The sequence below is a fragment of the Ranitomeya imitator genome, chromosome 4, assembly GCF_032444005.1.
Source record: "Ranitomeya imitator isolate aRanImi1 chromosome 4, aRanImi1.pri, whole genome shotgun sequence".
Taxonomy (NCBI): Eukaryota; Metazoa; Chordata; class Amphibia; order Anura; family Dendrobatidae; genus Ranitomeya; species Ranitomeya imitator.
The window spans coordinates 7,728,665-7,742,882 of NC_091285.1; the positions used below are offsets into that span (position 1 = coordinate 7,728,665).

Genomic DNA, 14,218 nt, shown 5'->3' on the forward strand with positions numbered 1-14,218 from the left:
AGCCCCATCCTGCAGTTCATCACTCCTCCCAGCTCCTCTATATACAGTCCAATCCTGCAGTTCATCACTCCTCTCAGCTCCTCTGTATACAGCCCCATCCTGCAGTTCATCACTCCTCCCAGCTCCTCTATATACAGCCCCATCCTGCAGTTCATCACTCCTCCCAGCTCCTCTATATACAGCCCCATCCTGCAGTTCATCACTCCTCTCAGCTCCTCTATTTACAGCCCCATCCTGCAGTTCATCACTCCTCTCAGCTCCTCTATATACAGCCCCATCCTGCAGTTCATCACTCCTCCCAGCTCCTCTATATACAGCCCCATCCTGCAGTTCATCACTCCTCTCAGCTCCTCCATATACAGCCCCATCCTGCAGTTCATCACTCCTCCCAGCTCCTCTATATACAGCCCCATCCTGCAGTTCATCACTCCTCCCAGCTCCTCTATATACAGCCCCATCCTGCAGTTCATCACTCCTCCCAGCTCCTCTATATACAGCCCCATCCTGCAGTTCATCACTCCTCTCAGCTCCTCTATATACAGCTCCATCCTGCAGTTCATCACTCCTCCCAGCTCCTCTATTTACAGCCCCATCCTGCAGTTCATCACTCCTCCCAGCTCCTCTATATACAGCCCCATCCTGCAGATCATCACTCCTCTCAGCTCCTCTATATACAGCCCCATCCTGCAGTTCATCACTCCTCCCAGCTCCTCTATATACAGCCCCATCCTGCAGTTCATCACTCCTCCCAGCTCCTCTATATACAGCCCCATCCTGCAGTTCATCACTCCTCTCAGCTCCTCTATTTACAGCCCCATCCTGCAGTTCATCACTCCTCTCAGCTCCTCTATATACAGTCCCATCCTGCAGTTCATCACTCCTCCCAGCTCCTCTATATACAGCCCCATCCTGCAGTTCATCACTCCTCCCAGCTCCTCTATATACAGCCCCATCCTGCAGTTCATCACTCCTCCCAGCTCCTCTATATACAGCCCCATCCTGCAGATCATCACTCCTCTCAGCTCCTCTATATACAGCCCCATCCTGCAGTTCATCACTCCTCCCAGCTCCTCTATATACAGCCCCATCCCGCAGTTCATAACTCCTCTCAGCTCCTCTATATACAGCCCCATCCCGCAGTTCATCACTCCTCTCAGCTCCTCTATATACAGCCCCATCCTGCAGTTCATCACTCCTCTCAGCTCCTCTGTATACAGCTCCATCCTGTAGTTCATCACTCCTCCCAGCTCCTCTATATACAGCCCCATCCTGCAGTTCATCACTCCTCTCAGCTCCTCTGTATACAGCCCCATCCTGCAGTTCATCACTCCTCCCAGCTCCTCTATATACAGCCCCATCCTGCAGTTCATCACTCCTCCCAGCTCCTCTATATACAGCCCCATCCTGCAGTTCATCACTCCTCCCAGCTCCTCTATATACAGCCCCATCCTGCAGATCATCACTCCTCTCAGCTCCTCTATATACAGCCCCATCCTGCAGTTCATCACTCCTCCCAGCTCCTCTATATACAGCCCCATCCCGCAGTTCATCACTCCTCTCAGCTCCTCTATATACAGCCGCATCCTGCAGTTCATCACTCCTCTCAGCTCCTCCATATACAGCCCCATCCTGCAGTTCATCACTCCTCCCAGCTCCTCTATATACAGCCCCATCCTGCAGTTCATCACTCCTCTCAGCTCCTCTATATACAGTCCAATCCTGCAGTTCATCACTCCTCTCAGCTCCTCTGTATACAGCCCCATCCTGCAGTTCATCACTCCTCCCAGCTCCTCTATATACAGTCCCATCCTGCAGTTCATCACTCCTCTCAGCTCCTCTATATACAGTCCCATCCTGCAGTTCATCACTCCTCCCAGCTCCTCTATATACAGCCCCATCCTGCAGTTCATCACTCCTCTCAGCTCCTCTATATACAGTCCCATCCTGCAGTTCATCACTCCTTCCAGCTCCTCTATATACAGCCCCATCCTGCAGTTCATCACTCCTCTCAGCTCCTCTATATACAGTCCCATCCTGCAGTTCATCACTCCTTCCAGCTCCTCTATATACAGCCGCATCCTGCAGTTCATCACTCCTCTCAGCTCCTCCATATACAGCCCCATCCTGCAGTTTATCACTCCTCCCAGCTCCTCTATATACAGCCCCATCCTGCAGTTCATCACTCCTTCCAGCTCCTCTATATACAGCCCCATCCTGCAGTTCATCACTCCTCTCAGCTCCTCTATATACAGCCCCATCCTGCAGTTCATCAGTCCTCCCAGCTCCTCTATATACAGCCCCATCCTGCAGTTCATCACTCCTCCCAGCTCCTCTATATACAGCCCCATCCTGCAGTTCATCACTCCTCTCAGCTCCTCTATATACAGCCCCATCCTGCAGTTCATCACTCCTCTCAGCTCCTCTATATACAGCCCCATCCTGCAGTTCATCACTCCTCTCAGCTCCTCTATATACAGCCCCATCCTGCAGTTCATCACTCCTCTCAGCTCCTCTATATACAGCCCCATCCTGCAGTTCATCACTCCTCTCAGCTCCTCTATATACAGTCCCATCCTGCAGTTCATCACTCCTTCCAGCTCCTCTATATAAAGCCCCATCCTGCAGTTCATCACTCCTCTCAGCTCCTCCATATACAGCCCCATCCTGCAGTTCATCACTCCTCCCAGCTCCTCTATATACAGCCCCATCCTGCAGTTCATCACTCCTCTCAGCTCCTCTGTATACAGCCCCATCCTGCAGTTCATCACTCCTCCCAGCTCCTCTATATACAGTCCAATCCTGCAGTTCATCACTCCTCTCAGCTCCTCTGTATACAGCCCCATCCTGCAGTTCATCACTCCTCCCAGCTCCTCTATATACAGCCCCATCCTGCAGTTCATCACTCCTCCCAGCTCCTCTATATACAGCCCCATCCTGCAGTTCATCACTCCTCTCAGCTCCTCTATTTACAGCCCCATCCTGCAGTTCATCACTCCTCTCAGCTCCTCTATATACAGCCCCATCCTGCAGTTCATCACTCCTCCCAGCTCCTCTATATACAGCCCCATCCTGCAGTTCATCACTCCTCTCAGCTCCTCTATTTACAGCCCCATCCTGCAGTTCATCACTCCTCTCAGCTCCTCTATATACAGTCCCATCCTGCAGTTCATCACTCCTCCCAGCTCCTCTATATACAGCCCCATCCTGCAGTTCATCACTCCTCTCAGCTCCTCTGTATACAGCCCCATCCTGCAGTTCATCACTCCTCTCAGCTCCTCTATATACAGCCCCATCCTGCAGTTCATCACTCCTCCCAGCTCCTCTATATACAGCCCCATCCTGCAGTTCATCACTCCTCTCAGCTCCTCCATATACAGCCCCATCCTGCAGTTCATCACTCCTCCCAGCTCCTCTATATACAGCCCCATCCTGCAGTTCATCACTCCTCTCAGCTCCTCCGTATACAGCCCCATCCTGCAGTTCATCACTCCTCCCAGCTCCTCTATATACAGCCCCATCCTGCAGTTCATCACTCCTCTCAGCTCCTCTATATACAGTCCCATCCTGCAGTTCATCACTCCTTCCAGCTCCTCTATATACAGCCGCATCCTGCAGTTCATCACTCCTCTCAGCTCCTCCATATACAGCCCCATCCTGCAGTTCATCACTCCTCCCAGCTCCTCTATATACAGCCGCATCCTGCAGTTCATCACTCCTCTCAGCTCCTCCATATACAGCCCCATCCTGCAGTTCATCACTCCTCCCAGCTCCTCTATATACAGCCGCATCCTGCAGTTCATCACTCCTCTCAGCTCCTCCATATACAGCCCCATCCTGCAGTTCATCACTCCTCCCAGCTCCTCTATATACAGCCGCATCCTGCAGTTCATCACTCCTCTCAGCTCCTCCATATACAGCCCCATCCTGCAGTTCATCACTCCTCCCAGCTCCTCTATATACAGCCCCATCCTGCAGTTCATCACTCCTCCCAGCTCCTCTATATACAGCCGCATCCTGCAGTTCATCACTCCTCTCAGCTCCTCCATATACAGCCCCATCCTGCAGTTCATCACTCCTCCCAGCTCCTCTATATACAGCCGCATCCTGCAGTTCATCACTCCTCTCAGCTCCTCTATATACAGCCCCATCCTGCAGTTCATCACTCCTCCCAGCTCCTCTATATACAGCCCCATCCTGCAGTTCATCACTCCTCTCAGCTCCTCTATACACTGTGTTCCAAATTATTATGCACAAAGAGTTTAGGGGTGATAAGGTTAGAATTTTTTGTTTGTCATTTAAACTCATTGATGGTGATGTGTGTCAAGGTTGTTTATATCACTGAAAGCAATTGCAGATACCTGTGCACATTAGTTTGGCCGTTGTGTCCAAATAAAGGCAAGACTACTTAAGAGGGCTGTTCCACATTATTAAGCAGCCTACATTTTTAGCCAAAATGGGAAAGAAAAAGGATGTGTCGGCTGCTGAGAAGCAACAAATTGTGGAGTATTTAGGTCAAGGCATGACTACAATCAACATTGCCAAGACACTTCATCGTGATCATTGCACAATCAAGAAGTATGTAGCTGGTTCCCAGCATACACGTTTGCGTGCTGATAAGGAAAAATTGAGGACTCTTTCCAACAGGCAATTGCGTAAGGTTAAAAAAGCAGCTGCAAAAATACCTTGTCATAGCAGCAGGCAAGTTTTTGAAGCTGCTGGTGCCTCCAATGTCCCCAGAACAACAAGATGCAGGGTCCTTCAGAGGTTTGCAGCTGTGCGGATCCTGTCGACCACCTCTATCCACTGCACACAAGCAGAAATGGCTCCAGTGGCCAAACGATACATGAAGACTGACTTCCAAACTGTTGTGTTCACCGATGAGTGCCGTGCAACGCTCGATGGTCCAGATGGATGGAGTGGAGGATGGCTGGTTGATGGACACCCCATGAAAACGCCAACAAGGAGGAGGTGGAGTAATGTTTTGGGCTGGAATCATAGGGAGAGAGATTGTCGGCCCCTTTATGATCCCTGAAGGGGTAAAGATGAACTCCATAATCTACGTGGAGTCTCTAAAACAACACTTCCTGCCATGGTTCAAGAGGAAGAACCGTGCTTTCCGCAGCAAGATCATTTTCATGCATGATAATGCACCGTCTCATGCTGCAAAAAACACATCTGCATCTCTGGCTGCTCTGGGCATAAAAGAGGACAAACTCATGGTGCGGCCACCATCTTCCCCTGACCTCAACCCCATTGAGAACCTCTGGAGCATCATCAAAAGGAGTGTCTAGGATGGCGGGAGGCAGTTCACATCTAAGCAACAGCTCTGGGAGGGTATTCTGTCCACATGCAAAACAATTGAAGCAGAAACTATCCAAAAACTAACAAATTCAATGGACGAGAGAGTTCAGAAGCTTCTTTCCAACAAGGAGTCCTATGTGCAAATGTAACATCACCTAGAATAAAGATTTCACTTGAAAACTGTTTGATTTCATTTTGTAATAAGCTGATAATGCTTATAACTTCACAACTGACCATTTTTTTGTTCAAAATTAAATAAAAAAGGTTGAAAACTCTGCTGTGCATAATAATTTGGAACATGCATTTTGAGTGTTTATTTTTTTTTTAAAGATACTGTTTTCATAGGCAGTTTGTTCCACAACATTGCAATTATACTAGAATAGTAGATGACTGGAAAATAACAATGACTGCAATTCAGATAGGTAATTTAGAGAAAATATGAGGAAATATTATTTGCATAATAATTTGGAACACAGTGTATACAGCCCCATCCTGCAGTTCATCACTCCTCTCAGCTCCTCTATATACAGCCCCATCCTGCAGTTCATCACTCCTCTCAGCTCCTCTGTATACAGCTCCATCCTGCAGTTCATCACTCCTCCCAGCTCCTCTATATACAGCCCCATCCTGCAGTTCATCACTCCTCCCAGCTCCTCTATATACAGCCCCATCCTGCAGTTCATCACTCCTCTCAGCTCCTCTGTATACAGCCCCATCCTGCAGTTCATCACTCCTCCCAGCTCCTCTATATACAGTCCCATCCTGCAGTTCATCACTCCTCCCAGCTCCTCTATATACAGCCCCATCCTGCAGTTCATCACTCCTCCCAGCTCCTCTATATACAGCCCCATCCTGCAGTTCATCACTCCTCCCAGCTCCTCTATATACAGCCCCATCCTGCAGTTCATCACTCCTCCCAGCTCCTCTATATACAGCCCCATCCTGCAGTTCATCACTCCTCCCAGCTCCTCTATATACAGCCCCATCCTGCAGATCATCACTCCTCTCAGCTCCTCTATATACAGCCCCATCCTGCAGTTCATCACTCCTCCCAGCTCCTCTATATACAGCCCCATCCCGCAGTTCATCACTCCTCTCAGCTCCTCTATATACAGCCCCATCCTGCAGTTCATCACTCCTCTCAGCTCCTCTATATACAGCCCCATCCTGCAGTTCATCACTCCTCTCAGCTCCTCTGTATACAGCTCCATCCTGCAGTTCATCACTCCTCCCAGCTCCTCTATATACAGCCCCATCCTGCAGTTCATCACTCCTCTCAGCTCCTCTGTATACAGCCCCATCCTGCAGTTCATCACTCCTCCCAGCTCCTCTATATACAGCCCCATCCTGCAGTTCATCACTCCTACCAGCTCCTCTATATACAGCCCCATCCTGCAGTTCATCACTCCTCCCAGCTCCTCTATATACAGCCCCATCCTGCAGATCATCACTCCTCTCAGCTCCTCTATATACAGCCCCATCCTGCAGTTCATCACTCCTCCCAGCTCCTCTATATACAGCCCCATCCTGCAGTTCATCACTCCTCTCAGCTCCTCTATATACAGCCGCATCCTGCAGTTCATCACTCCTCTCAGCTCCTCCATATACAGCCCCATCCTGCAGTTCATCACTCCTCCCAGCTCCTCTATATACAGCCCCATCCTGCAGTTCATCACTCCTCTCAGCTCCTCTATATACAGCCCCATCCTGCAGTTCATCACTCCTCTCAGCTCCTCTGTATACAGCCCCATCCTGCAGTTCATCACTCCTCTCAGCTCCTCTATATACAGCCCCATCCTGCAGTTCATCACTCCTCCCAGCTCCTCTATATACAGCCCCATCCTGCAGTTCATCACTCCTCTCAGCTCCTCTATATACAGTCCCATCCTGCAGTTCATCACTCCTTCCAGCTCCTCTATATACAGCCGCATCCTGCAGTTCATCACTCCTCTCAGCTCCTCCATATACAGCCCCATCCTGCAGTTCATCACTCCTCCCAGCTCCTCTATATACAGCCCCATCCTGCAGTTCATCACTCCTCCCAGCTCCTCTATATACAGCCCCATCCTGCAGTTCATCACTCCTCCCAGCTCCTCTATATACAGCCCCATCCTGCAGTTCATCACTCCTCTCAGCTCCTCTATATACAGCTCCATCCTGCAGTTCATCACTCCTCCCAGCTCCTCTATATACAGCCCCATCCTGCAGTTCATCACTCCTCCCAGCTCCTCTATATACAGCCCCATCCTGCAGATCATCACTCCTCTCAGCTCCTCTATATACAGCCCCATCCTGCAGTTCATCACTCCTCCCAGCTCCTCTATATACAGCCCCATCCTGCAGTTCATCACTCCTCCCAGCTCCTCTATATACAGCCGCATCCTGCATTTCATCACTCCTCTCAGCTCCTCCATATACAGCCCCATCCTGCAGTTCATCACTCCTCCCAGCTCCTCTATATACAGCCCCATCCTGCAGTTCATCACTCCTCTCAGCTCCTCTATATACAGCCCCATCCTGCTTTTCATCACTCCTCTCAGCTCCTCTATATACAGCCCCATCCTGCAGTTCATCACTCCTCTCAGCTCCTCTGTATACAGCTCCATCATGCAGTTCATCACTCCTCTCAGCTCCTCTATATACAGCCCCATCCTGCAGTTCATCACTCCTCCCAGCTCCTCTATATACAGCCCCATCCTGCAGTTCATCACTCCTCTCAGCTCCTCTATATACAGCCCCATCCTGCAGTTCATCACTCCTCTCAGCTCCTCTATATACAGCCCCATCCTGCAGTTCATCACTCCTCTCAGCTCCTCTGTATACAGCTCCATCATGCAGTACATCATTATACCTCGCATCCTACTATCTGGGAGTTTATACCTGTAGTATATATTTCCTCTAAACGTCTCCTGCAGCATATCACTCCTTTTAGCTAATTTATACAGTCACATCATGTACATCGCCTGTCATCGTTCCCTCCATATATAATCCTCTCCTACAGTTCATCACTCCTCCCAGCTCCTCTATATACAGCCCCATCCTGCAGTTCATCACTCCTCCCAGCTCCTCTATATACAGCCCCATCCTGCAGTTCATCACTCCTCCCAGCTCCTCTATATACAGCCCCATCCTGCAGATCATCACTCCTCTCAGCTCCTCTATATACAGCCCCATCCTGCAGTTCATCACTCCTCCCAGCTCCTCTATATACAGCCCCATCCTGCAGTTCATCACTCCTCCCAGCTCCTCTATATACAGCCGCATCCTGCAGTTCATCACTCCTCCCAGCTCCTCTATATACAGCCCCATCCTGCAGTTCATCACTCCTCTCAGCTCCTCCATATATAATCCTCTCCTACAGTTCATCACTCCTCTCAGCTCCTCTATATACTTTTCCTTCCTACAGTACCAAACAGATAGCTTATTTCTGGTGCCAAAAAGGAAAAAAAATAATTTAGTTACTGCTAAAATAATAAAAATTCTTTGCTTGTCATGGGTCAAACTCTCTATAAACTGCTGCTTGTCCATTATTCACTTTCCGAACAAACACCAAACCTGTTGCTACTCCCTAAACAAGGCAGAATTAATATTTTTTTTCAAGGCTAAAAGAAGACAAGCAATTGCTTCTACAGTTTATAGACACAAAACCTTTTGCTAGTCCACAGGAAGGGATAATTTTTGGACCACTGTGGCTTCTTCTATGTACTTCTATGTACACCGCCTGTGTCTGCTCTTAAAAAAAATATTTTTTTAATATTAATAATCGTGTTTGTACTAAAGAGTTTGCAAAGAGGTTGGGTGCAGTCCTTGGACACCTCAGAGTGTTACACACATCTATACAGAGCAATTAGACAAATTGAGCAACATTGGTGAATTTGAATTTCAGAAGAGTCATTAATCTCTACTATGTCTCCATCTGTTATGATATGGGATGACTTTACCTTCCTTTCAATAATTTCACATCATCAAAGCTCAGATATTTCGGCCTCCTGCGCACGTCTCTCTCTGTCTCGTACACAATGTTCTTCTGCTTCATATCTATAAAACTAAGCAATTGTTAAAGGAGAATCTACTATCCCGGAGAACCTCATATCCCGGAGAACCTACTATCCCGGAGAACCTCATATCCCGGAGAACCTCATATCCCGGAGAACCTCATATCCCAGAGAACCTACTATCCAGGAGAACCTCATATCCCGGAGAACTTCATATCCCGGAGAACCTCATATCCCGGAGAACCTACTATCTCAGAGAACCTCATATCCCGGAGAACCTACTATCCTGGAGAACCTCATATCCCGGAGAACCTCATATCCAGGAGAACCTCATATCCCGGAGAACCTCATATCCCAGAGAACCTCATATCCCGGAGAACCTCATATCCCGGAAAACCTCATATCCTGGAGAACCTACTATCCCAGAGAACCTCATATCCTGGAGAACCTACTATCCTGGAGAACCTCATATCCCAGAGAACCTCATATCCCGGAGAACCTCATATCCCAGAGAACCTACTATCCCAGAGAACCTCATATCCCAGAGAACCTCATATCCCGGAGAACCTCATATCCCGGAAAACCTCATATCCCGGAGAACCTACTATCCCAGAGAACCTCATATCCCGGAGAACCTCATATCCCGGAGAACCTCATATCCCGGAGAACCTACTATCCCAGAGAACCTCATATCCTGGAGAACCTACTATCCTGGAGAACCTCATATCCCGGAGAACCTCATATCCCGGAGAACCTCATATCCCAGAGAACCTCATATCCCGGAGAACCTCATATCCCAGAGAACCTCATATCCCGGAGAACCTACTATCCCGGAGAACCTCATATCCCGGAGAACCTCATATCCCAGAGAACCTCATATCCCGGAGAACCTCATATCCCGGAGAACCTCATATCCCAGAGAACCTCATATCCTGGAGAACCTCATATCCCGGAGAACCTCATATCCCGGAGAACCTCATATCCCAGAGAACCTCATATCCTGGAGAACCTACTATCCTGGAGAACCTCATATCCCGGAGAACCTCATATCCCAAAGGTTAATGTTGACCTCATATCCCGGAGAACCTCATATCCCAAAGGTTAACGTTGACCTCATGTCAGTACAGGACATTATTGGGGCTGATGCCAAAGGCGTTTGGGTCGTTCCCTAAGCATTGTGGCCCTTCTGGAGTCAACATTAGTAAAAATGACACTTATCCCCACATTATCCTTTATACCTCGGAAGTTGATCTCATAGTCGTTTTCACCAGTAGAAAAAGGAATGACAGCATTGCCATTGGCAAGATATACGTTCTCCAGATCTGAGGATGAGATGGTGACGATCGTGCTATTCGCATTCTAGATAAACAGAACATCGGTAGAAAATATGTAATTCTCCGGTCAGTTCTGATTTTTACCAATGGCCACCCCCAATATCTATAAAAGGTAACCCAACTATCACATTTAATTTGTAGAATTGGTCTCCTCACGTAGAGCTTAAAGACCTTTTTGGCCACATAGCCTCTAGTGCCAGGAATAACCATAAACTCTGCATCCTCTACAGCTCCGCCCCTGAGGATCACACTTTATTAATTGCCCACTTACAGATTGGCCATATTGTATCCAGCTGTCATATTCATCCCTCCAGTACCACAGCCACTCAGTGGTCAGGACATATTCAGACGGCTTTACGACCGATGATACGGTGGAGAGACGACGAACGCGGAGCCCGCCAGATCTCATGGTCAGAAAGTCAATCAGAGGAACGCTGCAAAGGAAGAGTGGGAAGAAGTTACCAGGTGATGCCCTACCCCCTAAAGTAATCTATCTTACATAGAAGGTGGGACCCAGAGCAAAATCCCACTAGTTTGGATACACAAATTATCATCTAACACTCGGTTCTGGATGACTTGTACCTGTCAACCATTGGGTCGCAGTAACTTTTCTCAATCTCCTCCATGTTGGGAACATCTTCCCAGGTGGTTCCTTTGTAAATCTGCCAGCAGTACGGCAGGTAATAATGCATGTCCGGGCAACGTCCTGTAATTAAAAAAGAACCCTCCGTTACCTGCAATATCCAAACCCAAATCCAATAATCCCTTCCCCGGGGGGTCACTTACTTCCTAGGTTGCAATATTTCCAAAGACTAGAAAGACAGATCTCCGGGACTTTGTGAGGCTTAGCGGGAGAAGAAACTACAAAAAAATAAAACAAAATAACATTTTTTTTAATGGGTCATCTATAAGGTTATCGACTCGCTACTCTCTAAAAAGATCTTATGGCTTTTTGAAGTAATTTTAAGATCTGCGACAAGTCAGACCTGAGCTCTGTGCACCGACGCGTCTGCAGTCATCCTGCACCCAACATGGACAGATGAGGAGACCATGGGAGTAAGGAAGTCCTAGAAGGACGCGGTAGACCTTCACCACTGGGCACCATGTTAACCCTAATCCTTTACTGGTCTTATAGTCATCTTACCATACAAAACTTTCCTCCAATCACATCCGGAGCTGCAAAGAAAAAAACCTACATCTCTCACGATACAATTCACCAGACGGAGTAGAAAATCGGCAACTAGCAGGTGATAGGGTCTAAGTATATAATTATCTATATGGAGAATAAGCCAGGAGCGGTCAAAAGTCTGGGATTCACCAGGGATAGTTGTGAATGTGACAATTATCAATTTCTGTTACTATAGATGTAACCTTTGAAACAATAGTTATGATTACCAGTCATACCTGGAACCGGACATATGGGTGGAACCGGCGTCTGTGACCGGACCATTGAGTCTACTCGATTCTGCAGAGGAACAGGTGGACCTTTCGTAGGAGAATTATTGAGTGTGGTACCGGATGATGGAGCAGTGGAAGGATCGGCTGCCGGAGCGGTACTGGGGTTCATGAAGGTAAAAACTGATTGACGGATGGATGGGCTTGTAGTAGAGGAGGTCACTGGTTTCTTCAGAGGAATAGATGGACCTGTATAAAGAGAATCAAGCAATCTTCTTCGTTTGGTATATAACATTGGTGAAACATTTGATACGTTCTCCACTGGGTCTGGTTTTGCTTGAGAAACTGATGGACCATTCAGTGGATCAATAACTGGTGAAGCATTAGCTGGTCCTGTGAAGGTCACGGGTGAAGTTGCTGGTTTAGGCTGAAAAACAGATAAACTTGTGATAGAAGATGAAGGGCCAGCTGGTTGAGGGTTGGATGAACTTGCAATGAAGGTGACTGTTGGTGTCTCTAAAGGACAAGATAGACTTTTTGTAAGAGAATTAACCACTGTGGTACATGATGATGGAACCCTGGAAGTCCTTGCTTTAGGGCAGGCACTAGATTTCATGAAGTAAACAGTTGATTGAGGTCTGGTTGATGCCATCGCTGGAACCTTCACCACTGGCACTGGTTTTGCTTGGGAAACTGATGGTCCATTCACTGAAGCTTTAGCTTGTTGAGCATTATCTGGTCCTGTGATGGTCACTGGTGCAGTAGTCGGCTTTGAAACATCTACACGTGGGATAGAAGATAAAAAGCCAATTGATTGTGGGCTGGATGGGCTTGTCATGGGGGTAGTCACTGCTGTCTTTAGAGGAACAGCTGAACCTTTTGTGGGAGAATTAGGCAATTTGATATAAGATGATGGAGCAGTGAAAGGATCGGCTGCTGGTTGGGTGTTTGGTTTTGTGATGGTAACAAATGGTTGCAGTTCCAATATGCTTGAAGTGGTCATTTGTTTCTTTAGAGGAACAGATGGAGAAACAGAATCAACCAATTTGCTTGGTATAGTATATGCCATTGGTGGAGTATTGGGTAAGTCCACCAACTGTAATGGGACTGGTTTTGCTTGGGAAACTGATGGACCAATCATAGGAACATTAACTGGTGAAGTATCTACTGGACTTGCAGTGGTCAATGGTGTAGTAATTGGATTTGGCTGGAAAGCAGATATGGTAGAAGACATAAGTCCCGCTGGCGTTCCTGTTGGTGAAATTACAGACATATTATTGGTCATGAATACACTTAGGGTAAGTACCCAGCAATTCGATCCGAAAGTAAAATAATTGGAGGGTCAAGATTACATTTGGGTTAAAAAAGCCTGTAAAAAACGTATACTCATCTGTGCTAAGTTCTCCCCTCACCATGTCCTGCTCACAGACCTCTCTGCTGAGTCCTGTGCTTAGTCTCGCACCAGGCTTCCCTCCGTTATATGGAAGTTCTGCAGAACGCAGGACAACCGGAGGAACCAGCAATTAGCAGCATCAGGACGGGGTACAAGCTTCTAATCTGCTTCTCTTGTGGAACATTGCCCAGAAGACCCCAAACTCAGCTGCTCTCTTCAGCGAGAACCAGTACATCAGCCACGTTGCTGTGAACAAGGACTTAGAGTTCGGCCCCCCCTCTGTATATAATATACCGGGGAGAGATGTGGCCGCATCATGCTATAGACTGGGAACATTATGGACAATGGGACTGAATGGGGAATTGGAATTGAAGATTACGATGCGCGCCCCAGTCCTTTTCTCCATACAGCATATAAGGCAAAGCGGTGACTTTGGTGGCTCTTAGCCTTCGGACACCCCATGCCAAGTTGGAGAATCCAATAGATTCCGTGTAACACAACTTTTCATTAATAGGTTTCTACACGCTTTCATTTTTCCCCTGAAATGTGATTCTTGCTTTTGTTACGCTTTTCAGCAAAGTGTTGTTTTCTATTTGCAGTGACTATAAGGAACAATGCAGACAATGTGATGGATTTATTGTCAATATTGTCCAGGATATGCGATAAACAGTCATGGCCAAAAAGTGTTGGCACCCTGGAAATTGTTCCAGAAAATGAACTATTTCTCCTAGAACATTATCACATTTCCCCATATTTCGTTATACACATGATGTTTATTTCACTTGTGTGTATTGAAACAG

General features: G+C 47.6%; 1 protein-coding gene across 1 annotated transcript in view; it reads right to left on the reverse strand.

The window, feature by feature from the left end:
* Positions 1-14,218, reverse strand: part of LOC138674972 (zinc finger CCCH-type antiviral protein 1-like) — an 81,878-nt gene that overhangs the window by 29,211 nt on the left and 38,449 nt on the right. Inside the window, exons 4-9 of the mRNA XM_069762861.1 lie at positions 12,035-13,276; positions 11,417-11,491; positions 11,213-11,336; positions 10,902-11,064; positions 10,535-10,655; positions 9,243-9,339 (exon numbers count right to left, since the gene is read on the reverse strand). Of these exons, the coding sequence (XP_069618962.1) occupies positions 9,243-9,339; positions 10,535-10,655; positions 10,902-11,064; positions 11,213-11,336; positions 11,417-11,491; positions 12,035-13,276 (1,822 nt within the window). The remainder of the gene's footprint in view (positions 1-9,242; positions 9,340-10,534; positions 10,656-10,901; positions 11,065-11,212; positions 11,337-11,416; positions 11,492-12,034; positions 13,277-14,218) is intronic.